The 27,769-nt window shown below is 42.7% G+C and overlaps 1 protein-coding gene across 8 annotated transcripts in view; it reads right to left on the bottom strand.

Moving 5' to 3' along the window:
* The window catches only part of GAPVD1 (GTPase activating protein and VPS9 domains 1), a 105,671-nt gene that overhangs the window by 25,139 nt on the left and 52,763 nt on the right, over positions 1-27,769 (bottom strand). For 4 of the 8 annotated variants that reach the window (XM_088471115.1, XM_088471108.1, XM_088471109.1 and 1 more), the window contains 9 exons: positions 16,843-16,983; positions 16,581-16,715; positions 16,353-16,472; positions 9,952-10,104; positions 5,889-6,247; positions 3,745-3,832; positions 2,651-2,728; positions 2,104-2,226; positions 1,508-1,637 (listed from right to left, as the gene is read on the bottom strand). In XM_088471115.1, the coding sequence (XP_088327241.1) occupies positions 1,508-1,637; positions 2,104-2,226; positions 2,651-2,728; positions 3,745-3,832; positions 5,889-6,247; positions 9,952-10,104; positions 16,353-16,472; positions 16,581-16,715; positions 16,843-16,983 (1,327 nt within the window). The remainder of the gene's footprint in view (positions 1-1,507; positions 1,638-2,103; positions 2,227-2,650; positions 2,729-3,744; positions 3,833-5,888; positions 6,248-9,951; positions 10,105-16,352; positions 16,473-16,580; positions 16,716-16,842; positions 16,984-27,769) is intronic. The other 4 variants (XM_088471112.1, XM_088471114.1, XM_088471110.1 and 1 more) reach the window with 3 other exon arrangements.

Raw genomic sequence — 27,769 nt, 5'->3', positions numbered from 1 at the left:
AAGTCTACACCTTGAACTCTTTGTCATGTTTCTCAAACAATTCCTGAACAATTTATACAGTGTGGCAGGGCGCATTAATCTGCTGAAAGAGGCACCTGCCAACAGGGGAAACTATTGCCATAAGGGGGGGGGGGGGGAGGTTCTTGGTCTGCTACAGTGATTAGGTAGGTGGTACGTGTCAAAGTAACATCCACATGAATGCCAGGACCAAAGGTTTGCAAGCAGAGCTTTGCCCAGAGCATCACAATGCCTCCGCCGGTTTGCCAAAGTCCCATAGTGCATCCTTGCGCGATCTCTTCCCCAGGTAAACGACGTACACGCACTCGGGCGTTCACATGATGTAAAGGAAGATGTGCTTCATCAGACCTGGCCACTTTTTTGCATTGCTCCATTGACCAGTTCTGACACTTACATGCCCATTATTGTAGGCGCTTTAGGTAGTAGACAGGGATCGGCATGGGCACTGTGACAGGTCTGCGGCTACGCAGCCCCATATGCAGCAAGCCGTGTCGCAGGTATGTTCTGACACCTTTCTATCATAGCCAGCATTAACTTTTTCAGCAATTTGCACTACAGTAGTTCTTACGTGTGATCAGACCAGACAGGCTACCCTTCGCCCCCCACCCTCATCAATGAGCCTTGAGTAACCATTACCCTGTCGCTAGCTATCCTTCCGGAAACAGTATGTAATGCCAGCGGCTGATGAAATACCGATGCCAGAAGACCGAAGGCTCTACATTCTGACTGGGGCTGGTAAGTACCCTAACCCTCCACTGACACCCCCCCCCCATAACCCTCCTCTAGTGGTGCCTACCCCTAACTTCCCCCCGGTGATGGCTACATCCCCCCCTTGCCGCACCCTAAAACTAACCCTTCCGGGGGGGGCTAACCCTAACCCCCCTTCCACTAGCCTCTAACCATCCACCATTGGGTGCCTAATCCTAATCTCCCCCGGGATCCCTAAACCTAACCCCCCCCTGGCTTTGTTCGGGATGCTGGCTGTTGGGATCTTGGCAGTGGGATAAAGATAGGCATCGATATTTCGAAGCCTATCTTTAATCCCATATCGGGCTTCCACTGTTGGGTTTCTGATGGCAAGCATTCCGAATGCCGGTAACCTAACTACAACTCGTCCTTCCTTGGACCACACTTTTGGTAGGTACTAACTACTGCACACCAGGAACACCCCACAAGACCTAGCATTTTGGCGATTCAGTCGTCTAGCCTTCACAATTTGCCCCTTTGTCAAAGTCACTCAGATGCGTACGCTTGCCCATTTTTCTTGCTTCCAAAACAAGAACGGACTGTTCACTTGCTGCCTAATATATGATGCACCTTTTCAGGTGCCATTGTAGTGAGATAATCAATGTTATTCACTTCACCTGTCAGTGGTTTTAATGTTATGGCTGATAGAAGATAAACACCTAACGAAATTTGGATAATGCAAAGTGGCTGCAATAACCTTAGTTCCTTTTCTATGCATAAGAAAATGAACAGGTTAAAATACCTATAAGAGAAGGCAGAGTCTTGGGGATGAGCTGTCTGACTGGCAGAATCTGGGAGGTCATCAGAGGTCATATTCTGCAATGCTTCATCCCTAGGAGAATCATGGAGGCTTTCTCCATCGCCACCCACGTCTACAACAAAGTATTGCAAGGGTCACAAGACTGGTACAGAGGTAGTGAGGTTGAAACAAGAAGAGTTCAGCAAATGCAGCATGCTCTAATTTCAAGCAGAGTTAAAACAAAAAATAAACAAAAACACAACAGAAAAAAAAAAAAAAAAAAAAGAAGTCAATCCAAAAAATAAATGCATAGTGATGGAATTTTAACAAATTTTTAAAATAAAAAATAAAAAGCATAATTCCTTTTTCCATAAATGGCAAGCTCACAATAATCACATTATCTGAATCAAAATATTTGGGATTTACTCCTCAAACACAATATGTGTTCAGTGTGTCTCCTTTTTGTCTTGAAAGTTATTAAAGAAAAAGCCGCTCGGTGTGGACAAATCACAACTGACCTAACAAAAGACTTCTCCATAAGCCCAAGACAACAGCGATATCAGATGATGGCTTATCTGGAATAAAGTGCTTGTTCTTACCTGCGATCTCGTACGCCCCAGCAGTGCCATCATTTGGGCTTGTTCTCTTTATGGCATTCCTGTACTTATCGAGAATGTCCTCTGCTGCCTGAGAATGGGAGCCCAGTCTTGATGTTGCATCATCTAAAAGATCACAACCACCACACAATCAGATTTCCGGCCTTATTTATCAGTATGTGTGCTGACAACCTACTGTAACTATCACTAAAATACTGCCAGATCAGCAGAGTGATTCTCAATTGTAGGACTATACAGGGTGGCAGCAGTGAGACAATCTACCGTAGGCCAGTGTTGGGGTATTTACGCCACGCATGACCCAGCTAGCCTGTTCATGCATACACCGTGGCATTTTCTTTTTACAAAATACATTTCACATGCAAATATTTTTTTTTCTGTTATTATTCTATGCTATTGCCATCCAGAGAAGATGAATTGCAGTGACGAGCCTTGTTAAACAGGCTTCCATATATTGTTTGCAAGGGGAGGCTTTTGCCAGAGATTGCCGGCGGACTTAAACATTCATAGCATTCAGATAAGGAACCTGTACCTGGCATCAAGAATCTGTCCGCCCCCAGTTCATCCTTCTCTTTGTCCTGCTTTTCCTTTTTCCTGAAGGGAATAGGAGCTGGAAGGAAAAGACACTGCATAAACTGAACAATAATAAAATGTTCAAGGGTTCATTTAAGATCTTTTCAATTACTACTCACTTCACGATATCTTCAGTGAGTGAAATAGTCAGAATCATGAATGGTTTAGTTTGCCGTCTAAAATCAAACCTGTGCTCATGACTCTCCAACTCTCTTTCTTTAGAATTCCTCCAAGGAGCACGGGTGACTGTATAAAAGTAGGTCCACTAGTGCAGCGCTTCTCAAATCAAAGTCCTCGAAACACGCTAAGAGTGCATGTTTTCCAGGTCTCCTCACAGAATCACAAGTGAATTAATTAGAACCAGCTATGGTTCTTTTCAATGTGTCAGTCAGTATTGAATACACCTGTGCTCCAGCAAGGCGATATGGAAAACATGCACGGTTAGTGTGCCCCGAGGACTGGATTTGAGAAGCTCTGCACGCGTGATTAGTCCCACCAATGCTCCAGTGAGATCTGTAAAACATACACTCTTGCTGATGTCCAAGTACAGTCTTGAGCACTACTGTCTAAATTAAACCGCTATGATTTATCTCATGCACTCAATTAGAAGGTCCCTTAAAAGGGACAATACATCTTTGTAGAGATCTTGCTAGGTACATATCCATACCTACCAACATGACCCATTGCAGGAGGGCCAAAATGTTCTGCTCCTGGACTTCTCTTAATTTATGATTGCCATTTAAACTGTGGAATTATATACTATATATATATTAAATTATTTGATTATTTATCATGTATTGCTGGTATCTTTGAGCACCACAGAGCACTACACAAGTCTTTCAGTAATAGTTTTCCTCTTTTGTGGAGATAGGCATTCTCCACGTGTTACTGCTGGTTGGCTGCTTAAGACACCCAATTTAGTCAAATCCAGGTGTCTCATTAAGCGCAAGGTATTTTGTCATATATTTGAGATTGACACAATTCTAGATTATAATAAATAAATAAAAACTTAGCATGGTACAGGCTTGCAGTACTGCAATATAACTATTATACCTTTTGGCATTGCAGACACAAAGCGTTTCCGCCACCATGGTCTGTTACGGTCCGATCGCTCGTCATCACTGTCTTTCCGATCTTCTAACTAAACAAAGATAAAAGTAATTAGAATGTCATCTCTTCCAGATAATACTCACACACAAGAATCAAAGTTAAATGAGGTGTGGTTATTTTTTTTTTTTTTATAATATTCCTATCATTGATTAAAATCAATTTTAAAACTATTCCAAATAATTTGTCAGCGTTAGAAAGAAAAGGATTTCTATAACAATGATAAGGAAAGTATTTGTGGCCACAGGGTTTATGTATCAAGCAGTGAAAAGCGTGAAGTGGACCAAGTTACCCAATAGCAACTAATCAGCTCCTGCAACACCTCTTATTTTGTAAACTGTACTTGATAAAAAGCTAAGTCAAAGCTGATTGGTTGCTATGGGCAACTTCTTCACTACTGGATACATAAACCCCAATATCACAGGTTCTCAAACTCTGTCCTCAGGACCCCAAACAGTGCATGTTTTCCAGGTCTCCTCAAAGAACAACAAGTGAAATAATTAACTCCACCTGTGGAACTTTTTAAATGTGCCAGTGAGTAATGAATACACCTGTGCACCTGCTGGGTGACCTGGAAAATGTGAATTGTTAACTTCTCCTATATACTGTATTTTTCTCACTTCTCTGATGAGAAAGGAAGGTACAGTTCTATGTACAGTAGACATAGCTGGCCATCCACTATACCAGTGGTTCTCAAACTCGGTCCTCAGGACCCCACACAATTCACATTTTGCAGGTCATCCAGCACAGGTGTAGTCATTACTCACTGACACATTTTAAAAGATCCACAGGTGGAAATAATTATTTCACCTGTGATTTTGTCAGGAGACCTGGAAAACATGCACTGTTTGGGGTCCTGAGGACCGAGTTTGAGAACCTGTGCACTATACAATTTTCTGCCAGATATCTGCCCAATCTGGCTGGTTGGAATGAAAACCTGCTAATGTACGGAAGCAAATGACAATCGTCCATTTGCTCACAAACACTGGAAAACAGCCAAAAATGGTTGTTCAGACAAATTGGTTAAAACACACAAATTTAACCAATTTGAACAATATTTTTTTGTCCTTTTTTCAGTGTTTAAAACCATATGATCGACTGTCATTTGCTCCCATACATTACCAGGTTTTCATTCCAACCAGCCAGATTGGACAAATATATCTGACAGAAAATTTGTTTAGTGGGTGGCCATCTTTATAGATGGACGGGACCACACATTGCTGCCCATTGCATCAAACTCACTAAGGGTCATTAAGGAAAGTGCAAAAACTGCAGAACAAATTCTGTCTCACGATGACACAACCACTGTTCTGCAAATGCACATGGTTCCAAGGGCACGTGCATGGATTTTAAGCCAAAGTGGTGGTGTATAGGGGGTGAAAAAAAAATCTGCGCCGTCAATGGCAGTATTACGACAGATCATGGAAATATATATCAAGATTGGTTGTGCTAGTACTGTATGTTTTTGCACATCAAATGGAATGGTTTCTGTATAATACAGAAGCAAAACATGCTGGAAGTGCTTAAAACAAAACTACAACTATCCATATGGAATAACATTTTTGTAATCTTAACTGAGTGGTTGCAGTTTTTTTTTTGAGTCATTTAGTTTATCAATAAATGGAATACCCAGGATCTCCCAAACTCCACCGTTACAGTCCACGTTTTAAGGATATTCATGTTTGAGCACAGGTGACAATCAATTTAATTTAATCATCTGGACTCAAGGATGGATATCCTTAAATCCTGGACTGTAATAGCAGAGTTTGGGAACCTCTGGCATAGGCAATACATGTTATGGTGAATTTTTAAGTATTATTTCCATACATTCCAGCCCCAAATTTACAATTCTAGCTGCCAACCCTAATTGACAACTGTATTTTCCTGATTAGAAGTGGGTTGGCACAGGCAGTTGTTCTGTACCTACACTCTGCATATAATTGTCTATGGGCAGATTTGGAGATTTAACAAACATCAGCTACCCCACTCTCATGCATAGCAATTACAACCTGTTCTGGTAAGAGATCAGTCACTGTAACCTGCAATAGAAAACACAGTTCAAGGGAAGCAGGACACAGACACACACACACCTCTCCCTTCGATGAGTCCTTGCTGGGAGAAGAGGATGACGACTGCGAGGCGTGGATAGCTGCAGAGGCTCCTAATGCCATGGAGCCTGGTGCCATCTCTCTCTCTTCATATCCTGATCTTCTTGCCCAGCCAGGATCACTCATTGGCCGCCTTAGGGATGTGATGTCAGAGCTACGGCTGCGTACCAACCTCTCTGGGCAAGAGTGCCTCTGCCTGTAGGCATCAGAGTCCATGGGGACAAAGATGTGGGAGCCAAAAGTAGGCAGTCGAGCCTCGTTCCCCCCTGCTGCTCCTTCCAGAATGGGTGGATCAGGAGGTGGATGAGAGGGTCGAACATAGTGCACTTTAGGCCGCACCACTACAAGAAAAAAAAAATATATATATATAGATATCAAACAAAATAAATTGAGGCGCTATAGTGCTGGTAAAAATGCATTATATACTCCATAACGTTCACACTGAAATATTCATGAACTGATTTAGACCATTAATTCATCTTACATGTCCAACGACCCGATACAACTTGACCAATACCATCACATCTTATAACACACTCAGCTCACCAATCAGGTTTTAAAGGACACGTCCACTTTTGCACAATACTTCCCTACCATTCTCAGTCATAACATGCAGTATTAGGGAGGGTCCCTGAAACCCTCCTACTAAATGAAGGCAGCTGTAAAACAGCTAGAAGTGCATCTCTCACTGAGTTGGAGTTCAAAAGATGCACTTTTACTGAGGTCCATAGGAGAGGAAAGGAAGGACTGTTTCCCTTCACAATGACACCTCACAGAGCTGCAGGCTTGTGCTCTTGTCCAAAAACAGACATATCCTTTAGCTTACAGTTATATACAGTAAGGATTTTCCTCCTTATACCCCATGTGCTGGTAAATGTTTACCAAATACCGCCCAGAGTGTGAGAGTGTCTATACCAAGTAGCCACTAGTTTGTTTAGGTTGTCTTCAAAAATATCAAAATCTGTAAATTTATGCCAAACTCTTCACACATGTGGTCACAGGATACAAGCAGATGCAAGCGTCTTTAAGCAGACAGCGCACACAAAGACAGTATTCTCAATTTAAGCTACTGGGAACGCAATTAGCATAGAAAATTGTATAGATGATACACTTTTTAGAGATCTAAGTCCATTTATATATGATTCTGGCACAGAATACAGTAGAGCAGTGATTCCTAAACTGGGTGCCGCGGGTCACTTGCAGGGGTGCCACAGGGTGGTGGTACAAGACTGAATCAAATTATAGAGGGTAAATTCAACCCCCTGTCTTTTTAAACCATTTAAGTACATCACAAATATAGATGGTTTTACAAATATGGATGTTTATGATTTTACATCAGGAAATAAAGCCTAACTAATTTAGCGTTCAATATGATACTAAAAAAATATGGTGTCCGATTTCTGCGCAATTTAACGCACTAACACAAATCAACCATAAGAGCGTCACCTAGCACTCATCAATATACAAATGCAAGAAAAAAGTCTGGGTGACTCATAAGTTCTAAAACCTAAAAAGGGAAAGGTCCAACTGTAATAAAGTCCGCACATAGGGCCTGATTCAGAGCCGGACGCTATTTGCGGACGCTCGTTAAGAAAAAGGGGCTGGCTATTTAAATTGAGCGCTCGCTCTTTGCGGTCTGTTGACGCCTCTATGTCTGAGCGAGCGAACGAAACATGCGCTTGCTGTTTTGTAAAGACGCCCCCTGGACACTCGCATCATACGTCATCTCCGCTATTTATTAGATTAATCGAGTACATCGAACGGCGTATGAAGTGCTCGCTATTCTTGTGGTAGCATTTTCCTACCGCAATCATGCGAGCAGTTCAGGCTAAAAGACAACCAACTGACGTGGTCGATGACGCTGCTTTGTTAATTATGCACACCCTTAAAACGCCCGTTTTGACCGTTTGGCACGCCTGTGTTCGGATCTCCACTCCCCGTTTTCAAGCACCTTCCCCTGTTACCACCCACAAACGCCTCATCCTGTCACTCAAATTAGCAGGCATTCGCTATTTTGCGAGCGCATGATTTCCGACCGCACTGACTTGTTGGCGCATGCACATTACAACCCATACGCATGCGCAGATGTGCGAACATCGCTCGGAGCGAACGAGCGGCTCTGAATCAGGCCCAGAATCCGTTGTCAAATTCTTAATCTTTTGTATAGTTTTTATCCATGTGGTGCTTTTAGTTCGTCAGTTGTAACGATGTTCTCCCAAATCTTCCCTTTAGGAAGTTTCACTCCGAAAGAGTATACAGAATAAAAGAGGAGAATAATATAGCGTAAAACCTTTTATTTAATATATGTAATGCAAATAGTGCTACAATGCACTCCTACCAGATATGGTGTGAGACAAGCAGGGCCTCAATGCAAGTAGTGGTTAATAACCCGGGTATACCACCAGAAGGAATTACAGTCCTCCTTCCACGTCATATGGTAGTTCCAAAGCTTTATTAACCCCTGCTTGCATTGAGGCCCTGCATTACGGTTGGACCTTTCCCTTTTCATGGTTTAGCACCTATGAGTAACCCAGACTTTTATCTTGCAATTTAGAGTTCAATCCAACTGACCTCAAACTCTCAATTGCGCTCATCCTATATGGAATAGAGATGATGACCCCCACTGTGGTACTCGCCACACTACACAAGAATATTTGCATTGAATAGTAATAGAATTTCAGATTACATTATGCTTCCTCTATTCTACAGGAAATTCTAAAAACAAACTGTTCTACTACTCCAAATTACCTGCTGTGTAGTACTGCATACATTTTGTGATGCCTTATAAATAAAGTATAATTATTATTATTGTCACTAATGATAACACTGACTACATTTTACACAGACACACACAAGAGTGTATTTCAAATAAAGTGCTTTTAAGTTAGTAATAAGCCTTTGCTGAACCCAGGATACAGACATTAACATATGACTGCCTATGTCAGGATGTCCGAAAACCAAATCTATCCCCAAATGGCAAAGCCATATATATATATAAAAATATATAAATATATATATTTTTTTAATTTATTTTAAAATACGTTTCTGCAAGAGCACGCAGAACTTAATGCTCTTTGCTGCTGCAGCACTGGACATTAACTACTGCAGCACGACAGAGCACATACTTGAACACACTTTTAATAACATTAGCTATATATTGGGAGTCCTTTTAGAGAAAATTGCTATATAAAATTATTGTTATTGTGACATTCCCCATTGATGTCACCACTGCACGAAAGTTTTATACAGTGGTGGCCAGTTTATAAGTGCAGGTCGGATTCTCGGTCACAGAAGGTTGTGCTTCAGAGGTTTAAACCATAATAAGCTAACAAATGAAAACGGCAGCACTGAGGTTAACCTGGAGTGAGGTATCAGGCGAGCTATACTGGTCATAACACTCTGGTGAGGAGTCCACTAATTCTCCATCTGCTGTGACAGAGCATTGTACAGTGCAGGCATGGTCCAGTGCAAGTCCTTTATCTACATAAAAACATCTATACAAGGCGGTTTATTTATCTAAAAGTGAGGGTTTATAGAAGTGAGGGTGTTGCCCATAGCGACCAATCAGATTCTAGCTATTATCTTCTGGAATGTGCAGGATAAATGATGAGTAGAACCTGATTGGTTGCTATGGGCAACATCTCTACTTCTATAAATATGCAATTTAGTAAATATAAAACATAAGAGAAGAGCCAGAGGCAAAACATTCCTGGTTTTATAACGCATTATATATACCAGGGATAGGTTATTGATCAGGGTATGCCAATAATTTCATATCAATATAGCAATACACATATCTACAGAATTTCTGGCATATCGCATCTTAATTAATTAATTGTATTTAAATAACTTCTTTTCAGAATGTTATTTGCAGTTTGTTCTGGAAGACAGAGATAGTATGGTTTCCTTAGAATATATTGTATTATATACTTTAACACGATTTTAGCCCATGTTCTATGCAAGCAGACTGGTGCAATCATGAAGGTAAACAGATCTTATTGCACTTATTACTCATACAAACAAATACATTACTATACAGAATTACCTTCGCTGGATGCTGGAGCTAAGGGATCAAACATGGCTAACAAGGACTCTGTCTGGGTTGGAGGAGAAGTGATATGATGAACGCCTGGAAATAAACAAGGCACATTACATGTCTTTTTGTGAACGGGGCCCGCAGTCTGTCTCTGTTGAAACACTAAAAATAAAACAAAACAAAACACAAGTTTAACAATTTTGCCAAGCAGCATTTCATACAGTCAATTGTGTTTGTAAATACCAAGTTCCAGTGTTTTAAAAACAAAAATACATATGTCAATTCCAGACTACAGTTACAGTAAAGTAATCTAAAAACATTAAGGAGGGAACATTGCTAAAAGCTTCAAAGTACAGATGTGTCCTCATACACTATTGCTGCTCAGGTATAAAAATCACATACCAGAATAGCAAACAGATCATTATAATAAAATATACACATCTGTCCAAATAGCAATACCTAAAACTAAACTAAACAATTACACCTAAAGCAAAACCTCCCTCATAACCCCCCACCCTGTATAACTTAACCCCAATTCAGGTATACCTGTATCCCATAATACCCTCACCCCCTAGCAACGGTTCCTACCACTAAATACCCCCCTCTCCCACCCCCCACAAACAAAAAACAGCCAAAATATTTAAACAAAACAAATACACCCAAAACAAACCTCCCAATAACCCCCCTACCTGTATAGCCTAGCCCAACCTAGTTATACTTGGATCACCTAAAACTCCCCGCACACTAAACTATGCTAATCTACTTACAAAACCCAACCCACCTAATCTTGAATATCGGATGGTAAATTTACATAAATATTAAGGGTGAAAATGAGTGACAAAAATAAAAAGAAAATATTAAGGCCACATTTTAAAGCAAGGCAAAAAACGAATGACCATAGGCATGTCCTAGCTCTCCGGCCTAGACAATATATGGTTACTCCCCCACATTAGAAATTATTAAAACATAAACCCCACACAGAATATAACGTAGGAAAAAGTCAGGATGTACAGATATAGGCATATAAATTCAACCACTTTGATTATACATTAATAGAAAAATATTTCCTTTCCTCTCCCACCAAGCAGAGAAACAGACATATAAAGTTTCAATAGTGAAACAAAACAATACTGTAGAAGTATTAATCAGGCCAGGTCTCAACCTCTTGTGAATAAATATAGAATAGAAAAGTCTCTGATAACAAGTCCCCAATCTTCATCAAAAGTAGATAGGAAAGGAGAACAGATTTTAGCAAGAATTGGTGTAGATTCAGAGAACCCAACAACTGAGGATTCCTCAAACTTGAATATATGCCCAGGGAGTGAAGAAGATAAGTCCAAAAATCAGATTTGAACAGGTATATTTAGATTTACAGAACTGGAAAATGAAGGAGGAGACTAAACATCATCGGAGCAGCGATCAAGTGCAGCAGAGGGTATCTAATATGCCACTTTCTGAGACGTAAAGGAGATCGGCCGATCAGTAACAGGTGTATCACCTCCTTCCAAAATGAGAACACGAGTCTCCATTTCAGGACACCGAGCCACATCTTGGGACAAACTATAACATAAAGATAAATCTTCTTGCAATCTCATCACTTGAGCCGCCAGCCTTGCTCCAGAATCAGTAATAGCTTTGAGGAGATGATCCATAATATACAGATGGTAGTACAGGACTTCAGGAGATATGAACCAGGATATGCAGTGCAGTATATATAGATATATCACTGGGAGCTTTATATGTCCCACTGCACAAAAATATCACACAGCCCAGCAGCTAATATCAGCAAGGCAGAGAGAGTCAGAAATCACAGGAAAGTTATATCAGCAGGAATATTATAAATGCATCCAACTCAGGAAAGCAGACAGAGCAGGCAGAAGGATCTTCAGACACGCATACAATAACTTCTCTTGTACAGGACCAGAAATCCGAAGGACGATCAGATTAGCCAGCGCGGATCCTGGGCGATTGTCCCTATTTTCAGTTGCAGTCCGGGAAATTAGATCTCTGTAACCACAGAGATTCTCAGGACAGGAATACTAGGTGCTTGCAGATATAAGCACCAGAGAGAACTAATCAATGTCGATTACATTGATTCTATATGATCTAGTGTCTAATAGTAATAGCAAGCCAGCAGAATTGCAGCAGTCCACAGCAGTGACTCCCACCACCTTATATAAGCAGGATTGGAACCAGGAGACACTGTAGAGTCTGTGGTGGAGCCAGGATAGAAATCCAAGATGGCGGCTGTCACCAAAGTTGTGACAGGAGAACAAACAGCTCCCAGTACTCAAGCAGTAGTCAGCCTCAGGGACTCCAGATTAGCTTCAGGATATGGAGGGGTAAGTAACCCAGCAGATACCACTGTCATCTCACGAGTGGGAGTCTCAGGATGTTAGACTACGGATATAAGGGCCGGAGAGCTATGGAGTTAACCTCATACACCATGCCCGTCCTGGCCACGCCCTCCCGAAAATGCATCTTAGTCGCAATGCGATGCAACAAAACTGCTTCACAAGCCTGCACTGATTCATTTGATATGCGACAATTGAATATCTGTGTGCAACTGAGTCAAACTATAAACGAAGTGCTACGAGGCAGCGGCAGCAGCTTTTTTCCACGCCAAGTATCGTGTTTCATATACAGATTCAGGCTCAGTTGCGCACAGATATACAAGTGTCGCACATCAAATTAATCAGTGCAGTTGCGTGAAGCGTTTTTGTCGCATCGCATTGTGACTAATACCCCTTTCACACTTACTGCAATAAACTGGGTCATTGCACGTGAACGTACAGCAAACCGGGTTACTGTGCAATGTGAAAGGGCCCAGTTGAAATAAGCAGAGTCGAGCGACCATGGCATTTCAACCCTGGTAATGAGCAGAGGTGAACACGGGTTAAACCCGGCTCGTCATGCAGTCTGAACGGGTAACCTGGGTTCATGCAACCCAGGTCCTACTCAGAAGCATAGGAATAGCTGGCGCTTAGAGATGATCTCATCTCCAAGCGCTGGCTCAGCACGTGATTACGGTGACTTCATCGACCCTGCATTATTGCCCGGTCGGGCAGCCAGTCTGAAAGGGGTCTCAGGCGGGTTGCACCCGGGATCGACGCGTGTACAAATCCCGGGTGCAACCCGCCGTTAGCGATCTGATAGGGGTATTTGTGAGCTTATGCAGTGAACAAGACCCCGGACGCCTCGACCCGGGTTACCCGTTCACACCGCTCCGCGGGCCAGGTTGCTCATTACCAGAGTTGAAATGCCGGGACACACGACTCAGGTTATTTCAACTGGCCACATTCACACTTTGCAGTAACCTGGGTTGCTGCGTGCTCATGTGCGATAACCCTGGTTACTTGATGGCAGTGTAAAAGGGGTATTACTGATGTGAGTTTAACACAGTACTTTAATTTATTTTTTTTAATCAATTTGATCTTTGCCAGCATTGTAACTGCTGCAGTCATTTAGAATTTGGATATATTTGCTTTCCGTCTGGCATTAAAATATCCAAAGTCAAATTAACAATACCTCTGTTGTCAATTTAATTTGCCCCAGTTTAATAAAAAAACAGAGACAAACTCATTACAGGCAGGTGAAAAAAAAACCACACTGTAACCAGTTTTAATAATTTAGTTTGCTGCATAATGCCCTTTGAATCATTTTCTGAGAAACATAGTTTCAACCAGTCCGCTCCCATCAAAATTCATCCTCATTATCTCCACTAGTAACCACTCCAACCATTAAATAACATGAATCACCTACAAGCACAAACAAAAGGAAAATACCATACCAACCTATCAGATTTGTGGATACACTTCCATATTCCCATAATTCTTATTTTATAAATAGCTTCTCTGAATCAACACTATTTACTAAGATGCATCGCTTCTTAAACTAAGCACACATAAGTCACTACTGTTGGACCTTTCAGATAATTGCCCAAAACCAGTAGAAAAGCAAAAATTAACCAATTCCCTATGTGGATAGGAAATATGGACCTTGCTCAAGTGGGCCACTTTAGTTTCTCAAATCATTACACAAAATATAGCAACCATGTCACTGAGAGAATGGGTAATCTGCATCACATTTAGACTTACTATAAATATTATAAAGTACTCCTTAAAAGCAAAATTTTCAGCATATTTTTATTATTAACATAACAGTTAACTTCTATATCGTCGGCATATTCTGTTGCGCTTTATAATTGGAAACAAATAGTAATAAAACAAGACTAGGAAATAATAGACAAAGGTTCGAGGGCCCTTACAGTCTAATGGCAGAAAGGCATTAATACACTATGACCCAGCCACACATGAATGTTGGTCAGGGGTCAGGAGGATGTGAAAGTGAAGAAAGAGAAAGTATGTAAAGATATGTTTGGACTGTATAGAGGTGATGTAATTGGGTAGGCTAGATTATGGGGGTAATGTGGGTGGTTCTGGAATTTGATAAGATGTCTGAAGGTGAGTTTTCAGGGAACGCTTGTAGGTTTGGAGACTAGAGGAAAGTCTTGTGTGTAGGAGGGCATTCCACAGAGTGGGTGCAGTCCAAAAAAAAGTCCTGTAACCATGAATGGGAGCAGGTAATGCGAAAGGATGAGCGACGCGGATCTTGTGCAGAGTGGAGAGGTCGGGTTGGGAGATATTTTGAGAAAAGTGAAGAGATGTATGTTTCTGTTGTTTGGTTAATAAGCCTTGTATTTTATATTGAATTTGGTAGAATTACAAGAGACTGACAGGGCAGAGCAGCAGATCATGAACATTTGGATGAGAAAGATCAACCTCACGTCTACATTCAAAGTGGATTATAGTGGTGAAAGTCTGTTTTGGGGAAGGCCAGTAAGGACACTGTTGCAAGATTTTTCGTTTTTTGCAGTAAGATATGGGAGTATTCTGGACATGTTTTTTAGATGTATGTAACATGAATTGGAAACAGAATTAATTAAAATTAATTAAATCAGTAAATACTCCAACCATTAAACAAGATGAATCACATACCATCACAAGTAAAGGAATACAAACCAACCTATCAGATTTGTGGATACACTTCCATATTCCCTTAATTCTTATTTTATAAATAGCTTCTCGGATGGAACACTATTTAATAAGATGCAACACTGCTTAAGCTGAGCACGCAGAAGTCACTACTGGTGGACATTAAAAATTATTGTCCAAAACCAGAAGAATGATAAAATTTAACGAACCAAACCCAAACATATCATTATCGTGCAGGTTTGTAAATGCAGTCAAATGTCTACACACCATGGCTACTAATGGCTTTCAGAGTCTAGGATGACACATAGGCAGTTAGCTGGTGGGATAGGGTCGATTGTCAAGTTATTAACAGTGGTATAGATTGAGAAAGGCAGAGGACCTAGGACTGAGCCTTGCGGTACCCCATCTGATAGAAGTAGCGAAGAGGAGGTGGATTCAGAGATACAAATACTAAAAGATCGTTTAGGATAAGAACCAGTATAAGGCTATATCATGCAGACCTAGGGAATGAGTTGGGTGCGGGATGCCGGTGCTCGGGATCCTGGTGGTCAGAATCCCGACAGGGTTAGGATACAGACCCCTGTCGGTAAGTATCCTAACTCATCCCGTAACCCTGCCTCTAAACCTCCCTCCCTGCACCCTAAACCTAATCTTCCCCTTCTAGTGCCTAACCTTCTCCCTAGTGCCTAACTTAGCCCCTAATCCGAACCCTCCCCCTAACCCGGATTCCGGCACTGACATTGTGAGCCCCTTCATACTGGCAGTCGGGATTTCAACTACCTCCCTAGGGATTGTAGTGTTCGTATGAAAAGAGCGTGGTCAACAGTGTCAAATGCAGTATAGAGTATTAGAAGAATAAGTAGTGAGTAATGGCCTTTAGATCAGTGATCAAATCATTCACTACCTTAGTCAGTGCTGTCTCTGGAGTGTTAGGAACAAAAGCCAAACTGAATGGGTCCAGTAATTTGTGCAAGTGAAGAAAGCATGTGAGGTGGGAGTAGGCAAATCTCTCAAGTAGCTTGGAGGGGCATGGGAGCTGGAACGGTAATTTGAGAGAGCACTCGGGATACATTTATTGAAATTTCCAGTCTTTAGCAGCATTGCTTCAAAGGTGCTGTAAAACAATTTCTCCTTACTTTCACACATATATGTGATTACAGTGATCAGTGAGGAACAATAGGCAGCCGATAATCATGAAATAGCCAACCCTACAGTTTTGCAAAATTAAGAGAGACAGTAATAGAGCCCACAAATATGTCGAGCTTTCCATGGTGCCAAGGCTAGTATTCAATAGACACTAAATTTAAGATTATATGAAGCTGTAGAAGAATAGTTATATAGTTAAGGTTATCCTCAACTACACAAGACTACAGGCTCAAATACATATTGAACTTGTGCTTCAAGAATGGTACTTACTTTGAACACAGTCCTCCACTTCAGGACTTGTTACTGAATCCTTTCCCCCAAAGTCAGAACTACACTCAGAGCGCAAGTCTTCAATCTTGTTAGGGATGTCCTCTGAAGTTGCACTGATACCTGGAAGAAAAAAAAAGCAAGATACAAACAAAAGCTCTTTGATGAAATACTAAACTCTGAAGCTAGGAATACGTAGGCCATGAAAATTAGGTCAGCACTTTATATTACCTGACACCACGCTGAGTCCTGGGGTGCTGGGTCGGGAGCTGACCTCCCTCACTTCTGTGTCATCTGATGTACTCCCCACACCAGAACAGCTTTCCAATTCCTGCAGCCTCTCCTCTTGCTTCAAGTCTTGTGCTTCTAAGGAGAGAGGAGCCTACATCATCAAGAGACTTTGATTTACGTAATTGTGCTATAAGAATGTCAATTGCTAGTGAGCCACTCGTAGAACATAAGCGCCAAACAGTGTTTTAGCAGTCAGACTCACCGGAGTCGCTGGGAAGGACCTCCACACTCCATGCTTCACTGGTGGTCTCCGAAATGGTGGATCCAGTGCAAGGGTCAAGCAGTAAAGAGCCGGAGCCAGGGAGGCAAAGTAAACTGCCCAGCATATTTTCTGCAGCTGCACCTACAGGGGATTGAAAGAGTCACGATCACAGCACTAGGAGCACGATCTCGCGCTTGAGGCCCAGTGCGCTTCAGGCCCAGTTAGTCACTTATCTTCTTTGAACGTTCCAGTGACTATCAAGAGGAAATTTGCATAAATTTACAATTGTCTTTATAACGACCAACAACAAAACAAGGTACTAGGAACTCAAGATCACGCCCATTTCTCAGATTATAAAATGTTAGCTCTTGCTTCCCTTTTAGAGTAACAAATTGATTAAAACAGGTGCCAATCCTGACTAAATTGGAACTATAGATATAGCTTAGTTTACTCATTGGACAAAAAAATAACCTAGACTATAGCAGGAGTTCCCAAATGCAACCATTACAGCCCAGGTTTTAAATGATATCCATGCTCGAGTCCAAATGGTGAAATCAAATGGACTAAGGTACTGATTAAGTCTTTCTGTGCTCAAGAAAGGATATCCTTAAAATGTGGACTGTAATGGCAGGGTTTGGGAACCTCTGGTCTAGTACGTTTATGTGTATTAGAGAATTTACAGGGCAGGGCCTGATAGAACAACTAATTATTCTTGATACAGCGTTGCTTAATATGGTGGTGCTATATAAATAAAAGATACTCTACAGCAGCGGCTGCAATCCAGGTAGCTTGCCTTGGCAGCGCGCCTTACGGCGAGTGGGGCAGCGAGACGGGAGAGGCGTGCAAGCCGCGCATAGGACGTCATACGCGGCAGTGCATGACAGTTAATGTCAGCACGCTCGCCACGTCTATAGCAGCTAAAAGTTAAGATCAGCGCTGACAGTGGGCTGTGTGTATTAGAGCAGCGCTGACCGTGCGCTGTGTGTATTAGAGCAGCGCTGACCGTGCGCTGTGTGTATTAGAGCAGCGCTGACCGTGCACTGTGTGTATTAGAGCAGCGCTGACAGTGGGCTGTGTGTATTAGAGCAGCGCTGACAGTGGGCTGTGTGTATTAGAGCAGTGCTGACGTGCGCTGTGTGTATTAGAGCAGCGCTGACCGTGCGCTGTGTGTATTAGAGCAGCGCTGACCGTGGGCTGTGTGTATTAGAGCAGCGCTGACCGTGGGCTGTGTGTATTAGAGCAGCGCTGACCGTGCGCTGTGTGTATTAGAGCAGCGCTGACCGTGCGCTGTGTGTATTAGAGCAGCGCTGACCGTGCGCTGTGTGTATTAGAGCAGCGCTGATCGTGCGCTGTGTGTATTAGAGCAGCGCTGACCGTGGGCTGTGTGTATTAGAGCAGCGCTGACCGTGGGCTGTGTGTATTAGAGCAGCGCTGACCGTGGGCTGTGTGTATTAGAGCAGCGCTGACCGTGCGCTGTGTGTATTTGAGCAGCGCTGACAGTGTCCACTGTCCCACCAGCCATAACACATCTGCTCTCAATAAGTAGAGATTGGGCACTTTGAAAAGGGGGTGTGGGACCAGGCCTCCACCTGCATAATAAATCCTGCTCCCCGCTTCTGCCTGCACAAATAATCCAGCAGCACCCTGCTCCCCACTGACCACTCCATGAGCATCACAGTAGAGATCGGGCACTTTGAAGGGGTTGTGGGACCGGGCCATCCACTGTGTTCTGCCTGCACAAATAATCTTAGCTTTCAAAAATAAAACGCGGCTCCTCATGACGTCTCATTTTTCTCAAGTAACTCCCACCCCAATCAAGATTGGAGACCACTGCTGCACAGTGCTGCATAACAATGGCATTATATTATTAACAACAACAAATAAGTGGCAAACCTGACAAAAGCATTTCATAGTAATCTGTAAGCCTAGGGTACCAAAACATTTCTTAAGTAGATGGAGGGATAAACATTCCATCCAAATAGTACATCCTTCTGGGATTTTTAATCCATTCATACAGACAGATCTGCCGGCTCAATGAAAAAAATAGGTCTTTCTACCACGCACAAGTGGAATCAGTATGTAATACCGCCGCGGTTCAAATCCCGACAGCGGAAGCCCGGCAGGGGTGAAGATCCCGACAGCTGATTTTGTCAAGTACCCCTAACCCTACCCCTCCCTTAGGGGTGCCTAACCCTAAACTCCCCCACCTAGTGCCTAACCCCTCCTTCTACGCAGCCTAACCCTAAGCCCCTGCAGGAGCTTTAGAAATTAACCCTAAACTTACCTTCGTTCGGTATGCTGGGTGTCGGGCTCCCGGCATAGGTCTAATGACAGGCGTCGGGATTTCAACGCCTGTCATTAGTATCTTACCGGGATTTAACAGTTGGGACACCGACGGTGGGCATTTCGACCGTCAGCTTCCAGACTGCATCCCGCACAAGTACCACTTTGGCATGATATATTGGTTATTTTGGGGCTAGGAGAATACCCATATGGTAGTAATTACCAGTGTTATCTTAGCCTGTTTTCAAGCTCTACTATTCTATTTAACAAAACCGGAAACCTTTTGGAAAAAGCCACTGGATATGGTGGCCTGTAAAAGAAATTCTTTAGTGCTCTAGAAAAAGACCAGACTTTTTCCATGTCTGGTCCCTCCATGCCTAAAAAAGAATAGTTGTGGTAAAACTTACCCTTGTTACCTCTTTCTTCTAAGTCCATAGGGTCCACAGGGGAAACAATGGGGTGTAGGAGGGATCTGGAGGACCGGACAACAACAGCAAAGCTTTTCAATCCCAGGATGCTACGGTCCTTACTCCTATACCCCGTCCACAGCCTGAGGGCAACTCAGTTTTGTCAATAAGCCAAAGGCAGGAGCAGGATAGGAGAGAAGAGAAGGAAGACTGGTATACTGAAGAATCACACTCTCACACGGAGAAGGAAACAAATGATCAAGAGAAGACACCCTTTAGAAGACAGGATCGTCAGGCCGGGTGCCCTGTGGACTTCAAAGAAAGAGAATTAACAAGGGTAAGTTTTGCCATAATGCTCCATTTCTTTTTTAGGGTCCATAGGGCTCCACAGGGGAGACAATGGGGACGTCCCAAAGCAGTTGTTCACGGACGGGAATGCTCCCGAGCTGAGAGGAGACCCCTATGCCCAAAGGAAGCATCCTGAGAGACAAATGTATCAAAGGCATAGAACCTAAGAAAAATGTGGACAGAAAACCACGTAGCCGCCTTGCATAGTTGTTCAAAAGAGATGCCACGCTGGTCTGTCCACAAGGGACCCACAGAGCGAGTAGAATGAGCAGATACTGTAGCTGGCACAGGAAGGCCAGTCTGCGCGTTAACCTGTGAGATAGTCATGCAAATCCATCATGCCAGAGTCTGTTTGTTAGCTGGCTATCCCTTCTTATGGAATCCATATAGGATAAAAAGGGAGTCTGATTTCCTGATGGAACTAGTATGGTCCACGTAGATCTTCAGAGCACAGGCCACATCCAAGGAGGCTTCACCTGTCAAGAGGTCTGGTGATGTAAAGGCCAGAACCACAATTTCCTCATTAATATGGAAACGATAAACCACTTTGGGAAGGAAACCCAGGCGTGTTCTAAGAACAGCCCTGTCCTGATGAAAGATTAAAAAGGGGGAGACAGGAAATCGCCCCTAAATTCGAGACCCTACAGGAAGATGCAATAGCCAGAAGAAACAAAATCTCTGCAGTGAGCCATTTGACATCTGCTGAATCGAAGGGTTCAAATGGAGGTTCATGAAGTGCGTAGAGCACCACTGACCAATCCCACGGAGCCACAGGAGGGACAAAGGAAGGTTGTATACGTAGCACACCCTGCAGGAAGGTGTAAACATCTGATAGAGGAGCAATTCTTTGCTGAAACCAGATAGAGCAGAGACGTGCACTTTCAGAGAAGCTAGGCAGAGGCCAAGATCCAATCCAGCCTGAAGAAAGGAAAGTATTTGCACAACGGAATATGTTGCGCTATATAAGAAACTGTATTCTAGAAGTATTCTAGAAACCTTAAAAACCTGAGGGTCTAGGGGCACACCACTGGAAATATGTATGCCAAACCAAATAGACTTTAGACAAGCCTCAATCCTTCTATCCTTAGTCTCCTTTAAGGAGGTTGCAGTATGGATAGGTAAGGTAGCATTTTTGACTAAACTTGTCACGTGGGAATCCACAGCTGGGGGAACTTCCCTTTTAATGCAATCAGTAGCGGGAAGAGGGTAAAAGGAGCTTAAACGCTTAGGCAGCTGAACCTTTTAGTAAGCATAGTTCACGCCTCACTCATATGATCAGATAGCTGAACGGAGTGAGGGAATTCTGGTGAAATCATCTTTTGTCACTTAAAAGCTGGCTGCTTCATCTTAGGGACAGGTTTCTTCTAATTGAAGAATAGATTTTTACGGCTCTTATAAATGCAGGTATATTAAATTTAAAGGGGGGCTCATCATCTCCCAAAGGGGAATCAAAGTAAAAGGTCTGCATCTCCTGCCTCCCCAGATGATAAATCAGAATCTGATAGCTGGGCGGACTGGGAAGATAACACAGCACGCTTTGTAGATTTACAAGTTAAGGGTTTCTCTTTTTGCAGCATTTGCTAAATAGCTGTAGAGGTCTCCTCCAGACTCTGCACTGAAGTAGAAAGCACATCTACCCACAGGGAGGAAAATGATTTGCAGGGAGTACCTGCTGTGGCCATCTCATAGGCGGAGCTACCACAGGGACCATTATATGGTCTGCAATTTTTGCCAGCATCTGTGAAAACGTAGCCCAGGATGGGTCCTGAGGAGAGCATATCAGTGCTCTGATAGGCCCGGGGCAGTATAACAAGATGCACACAGACCATCCTGAATTAGATCCTCTGAAGTTAAGCCTGCTGAGCAGGATTTACAAAACACCAGAGTGGGGGGAGCGGGCTGCTTGTCATTCTTGCCTCTGCCTGACATGGCTGCAAGAATAATGTAACACACAATCTGACACAGTGCAGCGAGCAACCCAGATGTATGTGCAATATGGCACAGTGTAGTGCGCAACAGCGATATGTAGTATGTGATAGCCCTCACAAATATATGGAGATGTGAGGTACAATGAACCAGTTATACGTCAGTATGCCAGGGTTATATCGGAAGAAAGGGAAAGGTATAAGCTGACAGTCATATGAAAAAGAAAACAGACAGCAGCGCTAGCATACGTCACATACAATGCAGAAAATACAATATAACTGCAGTGGGCACTAAAACTACATAGACCGCAGTGGCTGGTAGGATATAGAGCTGAATAACCTGGCCCTTAGGAGAGGTATACAGGGAGCCTGGACCCAGCGTTCCCGGAGACCTGAATGCAGGAAATGGCTGCCGTGAGTCTGAGGGGGCGGAAGGTGTGGGAGAAGCTCAGGAGGCAGCAAGACCGCAGTGGAGTGGCGCAATGAGCTGGGGGAGGGGGTGCAGAGAGAGTACCTTGTCCCCCCGTACTGACTTCAACCACCGGGTCCCCTAGCCCTACAAAATGCCCTGCGCCAGTAGTATCTATACAATGGTGGTCTAGTGGAGTCCCGGACGAATCGGTGTCGAAGTCAGCACCTCCGGTCCGTCTCCCAAGACTGGAGGTAAGACTGCATAAACACGCGGATACCAGCGAGTGGGGTTCCGCCTTACCTGTCCCCTTGTTTCTGGCTGCAGTTGGGGGTCCAGGGAGGCTCTGCTAGCTAGGTCCCTCACAAAGCCCCGCCGAGAGTACCTAGCCGAGGCCTAGTGTCACGGCGCCGTGGAGAAGTGATGGAGCAGTAGTGCAGACGTCCCATGGACTGTCTCGTGCTGCTGCTCATTGTATATAAATATTAAAATAAATAAAATCATAAAAGTAAGCCTGGGCTGCTTAATAACAGCCCACTATTAAAAAGGTGGTCCAGAGCTCCTGCCGTACACCAATGAAACTGAGTTGCCCTCAGGCTGTGGGCGGGCTATAGTGGGTAGGACCGGAGTATCCTGGGATTGAAAAGTTTTGCTGTTGGTGTCCGGTCCTCCAGGTCCCTCCTAGACCGCATTGTCTCCCCTGTGGAGCCTTATGGACCCTGAAGAAGAAATATAGTTTTTAGAAAAGTAGGCACTCAAAAAGGGACTTTAAAATAAATCTTTTATTACATCACTCCATTCTCTTCAACATCGGCTGGGGTGCCACACCAATTCCTTGAAGCCAAGGGATCCATACAATATTCAAAATAAGGGGTGCACTCACCAGACTTGAAATAATCAGCAAGTTTTTATTCCAGCATATCATTAAGTGCCTTATTTACATGGTCGTGACAATGAACGGTTCACCTGAGTTTGCGCCCTTTCTTTCTCTGTATTCCCCAGCATAGATCTTACGTGCTCTGGTTAGGCAGCGTGTCACGGTGGCTTGGTCATACCCCCTCTGGGTGAGACGAATACGTAGCGCCTTGATCTGAACTTCTGACATAACTGGATTTGAGTTACTGCGCACTTAATCAGCATTGGCAGATTATGACCACAAACCCGACGTTCAAGAACAAATTACCAAATAAACCATTGCTCAGCCATAGAAGGGGCCCTAACCTTAAAGACCTATTGATGCGCTCTGAATTACATCCGCAAATGAAGTCAAATACCTGGCTTACACAACAAAAGCAAAAACAAGGCTGGTTCAGGTGTATGGGAGACATAACGTGCAGGGGCATGCTGACAGGTGAAGTATTCCAACATCCTCACACGGGTCGTAAAATGAAGATAAAACATTGAGTAACATGTAAGTCTGACCATGTAATATACATCTTGCGTTGCCCATGCTCACTATTCAATGTGGGAAATACTATTCGACCGTTCCGTGAACGGATGGCGAATCATCGCTTGTTGATTAGATCAGCCATCGAGAGTGGGACAACCGATAAACTGGTGGCTAAACATTTCATGGAGACTCGTCACCTCTAGCATCCCTGAAATGCATGGTGATCAACTTTATTCCCCACACCCTGAAGGGGTGGCAATAGAGCGAACATTTTATTGCGCAGAGAAGCATTCTGGATACATAAGTTGGACACGATTTGGCCACTACATACATTATGGTATTTTTCTGGCCTAAATGGCCAAGTGCTGAATGATCAATGGGGATATAAACATTGTTCAGTTTCTTTGGGACTTTTTTTGATTATGAGTCTTTCTATTGGATATATTTTTATTTATTATTTAGCTTTATTTCTTTAGATCAATTTTATATTTTTCCATATGATCAAATTTTCTTGATTTTTTTTGTTTTCTGTTGAGATTTTGGCCACCATAGTTAAGATTCTACTATATGGCTGCTAATTATTGTTCTATATGTACAGTATAGAATAAATCAAGATAGGAAGAATCATATTTGAAGTTTATGCCTGATTATATATGTTTTGATACCTGCCCAACTCCATTCCTAATAACCAAAGGATTAATGTATAGGAGCCAGATAATATTTTTAAGTGATTATGGAGAGACATGGTAGTTACCATTCACTTAAATATACATCCCCGCGACCACGTGGTTTATGATACTGGTTGCTTGGCAAATGTAAACCTACTACCTGTACTGCAAATGATCATCGGCGATCACATGGTTTCAGATTGAAGAGGTGATTGGGCTAGCCTCTCTATTGTCTCTACTCGGTACATCAGTATAATGGGGTGTGACAGCCGGATGTGGACGCTCGTGTCTGCGCCCCGAAGATGGACTTGACAGCGTGTCTTCCACACCATGGCAATGGCCGACTTCCAGTTTGTTGACAGAAAGTGTGGCAGAGATCGTGGTCCACGTGCAGTTAGCGTACTGATCATGTTATGGAGCTGGTATACAGGAATAGTGGTGCATTACTACATGGCTGTGCTTTTAACTTTAAATGTAGGTTGGGTTGATAGTGATTATGGGTTTGGTGTATCTTTGTATTATGGTATAAATAGGGTATGGGGAGCCAGTATGTGACTACCTTGACAAAGGTCCGTGTGAGGATCGAAATGTTGATGGGCTGACTATACTCTGATATGCTGGAGTAAAAACTTGCTGAGTATTTCAAGTCTGGCCAATGACCCCCTTATATATATATATATATATATATATATATATATATATATATATATATATATATATATATATATAATATATAATGGAAGTCCTGGTTGCCATATATAAATTTAAAAAGAAATAAAAGGGCTGTGATAACACTGATAAGAAACACTAACAGATACAAGACGTCCGACAATTGGAAGACACATAGCGAAATGTCTAGATAATATATACACTCACACAGGCTTGGCCTGCCAATATAGCCTGCATCTTAAGCATGTCATCTGAAGCATGGCGTTAGAACTGGAGCTGAGTTTTAATACCATCTTTCATCTCTCTCCAGGTAAACTAATGCCATCTTCCATATCTGATGCCCTTCACTGAAAGAATAGTCTGTTTTGAAAGTTTGTTTTCCGACGTTTTGCTGCATCTTCCCCCACCATTAATTAGCTTGTTGAACAAACTGCTCAAACATTCCCTCCCACTGTACCAGCTGACCTAGCCTCTCCTGCAAAAGGGACTCATTTTAAAGCCTGCACACACAGGCTTGGCCTGCCACTGTAGCCTGCATCTTAAGCATGCCATCTGAAGCATGGAGTTAGAACCGGAGTTCAAACTGGATTTGGACTTTTGACTACTTTCTAACCAAAATGTAAACAATTTCACGAACACAAAGGAATGCTGCCACCTTCATTTACACTCCCCTGAGACTGGGTTCGGCTGCTGTCTCATGCTGTAGCCAAATCGAACTCCACAAACTGCTGGATGCGACAAACCCACACATTCGAGCGAAGGAAATGCTGTGGCTTTTTGCAGATCACTATAATTTTTTAATTTCTGATTAAGTTTAACATGGTTTTAACTTAAAATGTGGACACCATTTATTATTTTTTATTTTTTCTCTCCACCTGGACGTTATACTTCAGCTACTTGCACACCCTGCCAGATGTAACCTACACAGTGCTCCCCAGATGGCTGCCTCGGATGGTTCATTCTTGGGCAGGATGAACAAACACGTGAATCTATTAATTCAGTGCATTTCATATTTCAAATGTTTCAGTCACCCGTAAATCTCATGCCCGAACTGCAGCACTGTTTGCTGTGTTTACTAATCCCTGTTTTGTAAAATGTACTTCCACCCCACTGTATGCTATAATGGTGTTCTATACCTCCACTGTATGCTATAATGGTGTTCTATACCTCCACTGTATGCTATACTGGTGTTCTATACCTCCACTGTATGCTATAATGGTGTTCTATACCTCCACTGTATGCTATACTGGTGTTCTATACCTCCACTGAAGTGCATCCTCCATGGGCAGGATGTACTTCATGTGGATCTATTCACAAAGGGTATATCATACTGCCACACGTGTCAGTTTTCCCATATATTCCTTGGGTCCTTGTATGGTTTATCCCCCACAGGGCAACCTTCGTAGTGCGCCCACCATGGCTGCCTCACCTGGTACACATGGATGGGATGAAAAATACATGGACCTGACTATTAAGTTGGGACCCTACTCCTAGCGTTAGGATGCTGCAACCACCCATTTTGTGTCATCTCTTCTAGGCGTAACCTATTCCACCCAGGGTAATCCTACGGTAGTGCGCCCAGGACGGCTGCCTCATTTGGTACCTCTGTGGCTGGAATATATAACCCATGGAAGTTATTTTCCAAAATGTCTGCACCAACCCTGCAATATGCTTATTGTGCTCTCTAGGTTTCGGTTGATTTTAATTTTCTTGGTGTGGTTTTCTATTATTTTGCAACACCAAATCCTTGTACAATGTACCATGTTTTCTGATGTCTGTAAAGCGACTTTGAGTCCTATGGGAGAAAAGCGCTATATAAATTAAATTATTATTATTATTAAAAACCATTCATTTTTACAAAACAAATAAAATTAGCATGTAACAGTAATAATGGAAAAGAGCCACTAGAGGGTGCTAGTCAGTCACAAACATAATAGAATCAACAAAAGGAAAAATAAGGCAACCATCCACAAAGAGTAGAAGTAGTAATACCTTCAGCGCTTTCAAGAAACAAAGCTTACTACACAATGCCAGTGACCAGACATTATCCTAGCTAAGACATCAGCGGGTGATCATCTTTCTTTGCCGTGCACAAATGCCAGGACATCATAATAATGCATTTTCAGAATAACTTAGTGACACATGCCATGCATTAATGTATGAAACAAAGCTATACAGGCAGAAGTTATAGCCAAAAGATTGTTGTTTTCACCAATTTTATGACACGTTGTTGTGTAGAATCTATAGCAATGAGAGTGCACTGAACTAGATTTGACTTGTTGGGGTACACACAGTAAGACAGACTAATCTGTTGAGTGCAAAAAAAAAAAAAGTAATGTATTTTGAAAACCTGAGCTACAGTTTTTTTTATTTTAAAGGGGTTTTCCACCAGTAAACAATTTGAAAGTCTTATTTGTACACTATTAAAGGGGTTCCTGCGCATGCAGGGTCACCTCGGTTCACCCACTGCGCCACCCCCCAGCCTGTCCCTCCTTCTCCCTCCTTTCCGGTGCAGAGCGGTCCTCCAGCTAAAGTCAGTCTCACTGCAGTGGGAGCCAACACAGATCTTTATGAAACTTTATTGCTTTAAACTTTCTTTTACCCTTAAAAAATTGTAGAATTTGTTTTACATGTCTCTAGGTATAACAAATGCAACAATGCACTCTAAATACTTTGAATGACAGCTATAAACGCTAAAAGCAATCAATTGATACATGTAGGGTAAACGCACACACTGATGGGATACGTACAACCCAATAAAGTTGTTTGAAGCTGGAAAACCAGTTCCGAAATAGGTTCCTACCAAAACTGAAGAATCATGATGTAAT

This window comes from Taudactylus pleione, unplaced genomic scaffold (genome assembly GCF_031769625.1).
Source record: "Taudactylus pleione unplaced genomic scaffold, aTauple2 ptg000110l, whole genome shotgun sequence".
Classification (NCBI taxonomy): Eukaryota; Metazoa; Chordata; class Amphibia; order Anura; family Myobatrachidae; genus Taudactylus; species Taudactylus pleione.
Note: the sequence above shows the minus strand (reverse complement) of the source record. Positions and strands in the feature narration are given on the sequence as shown.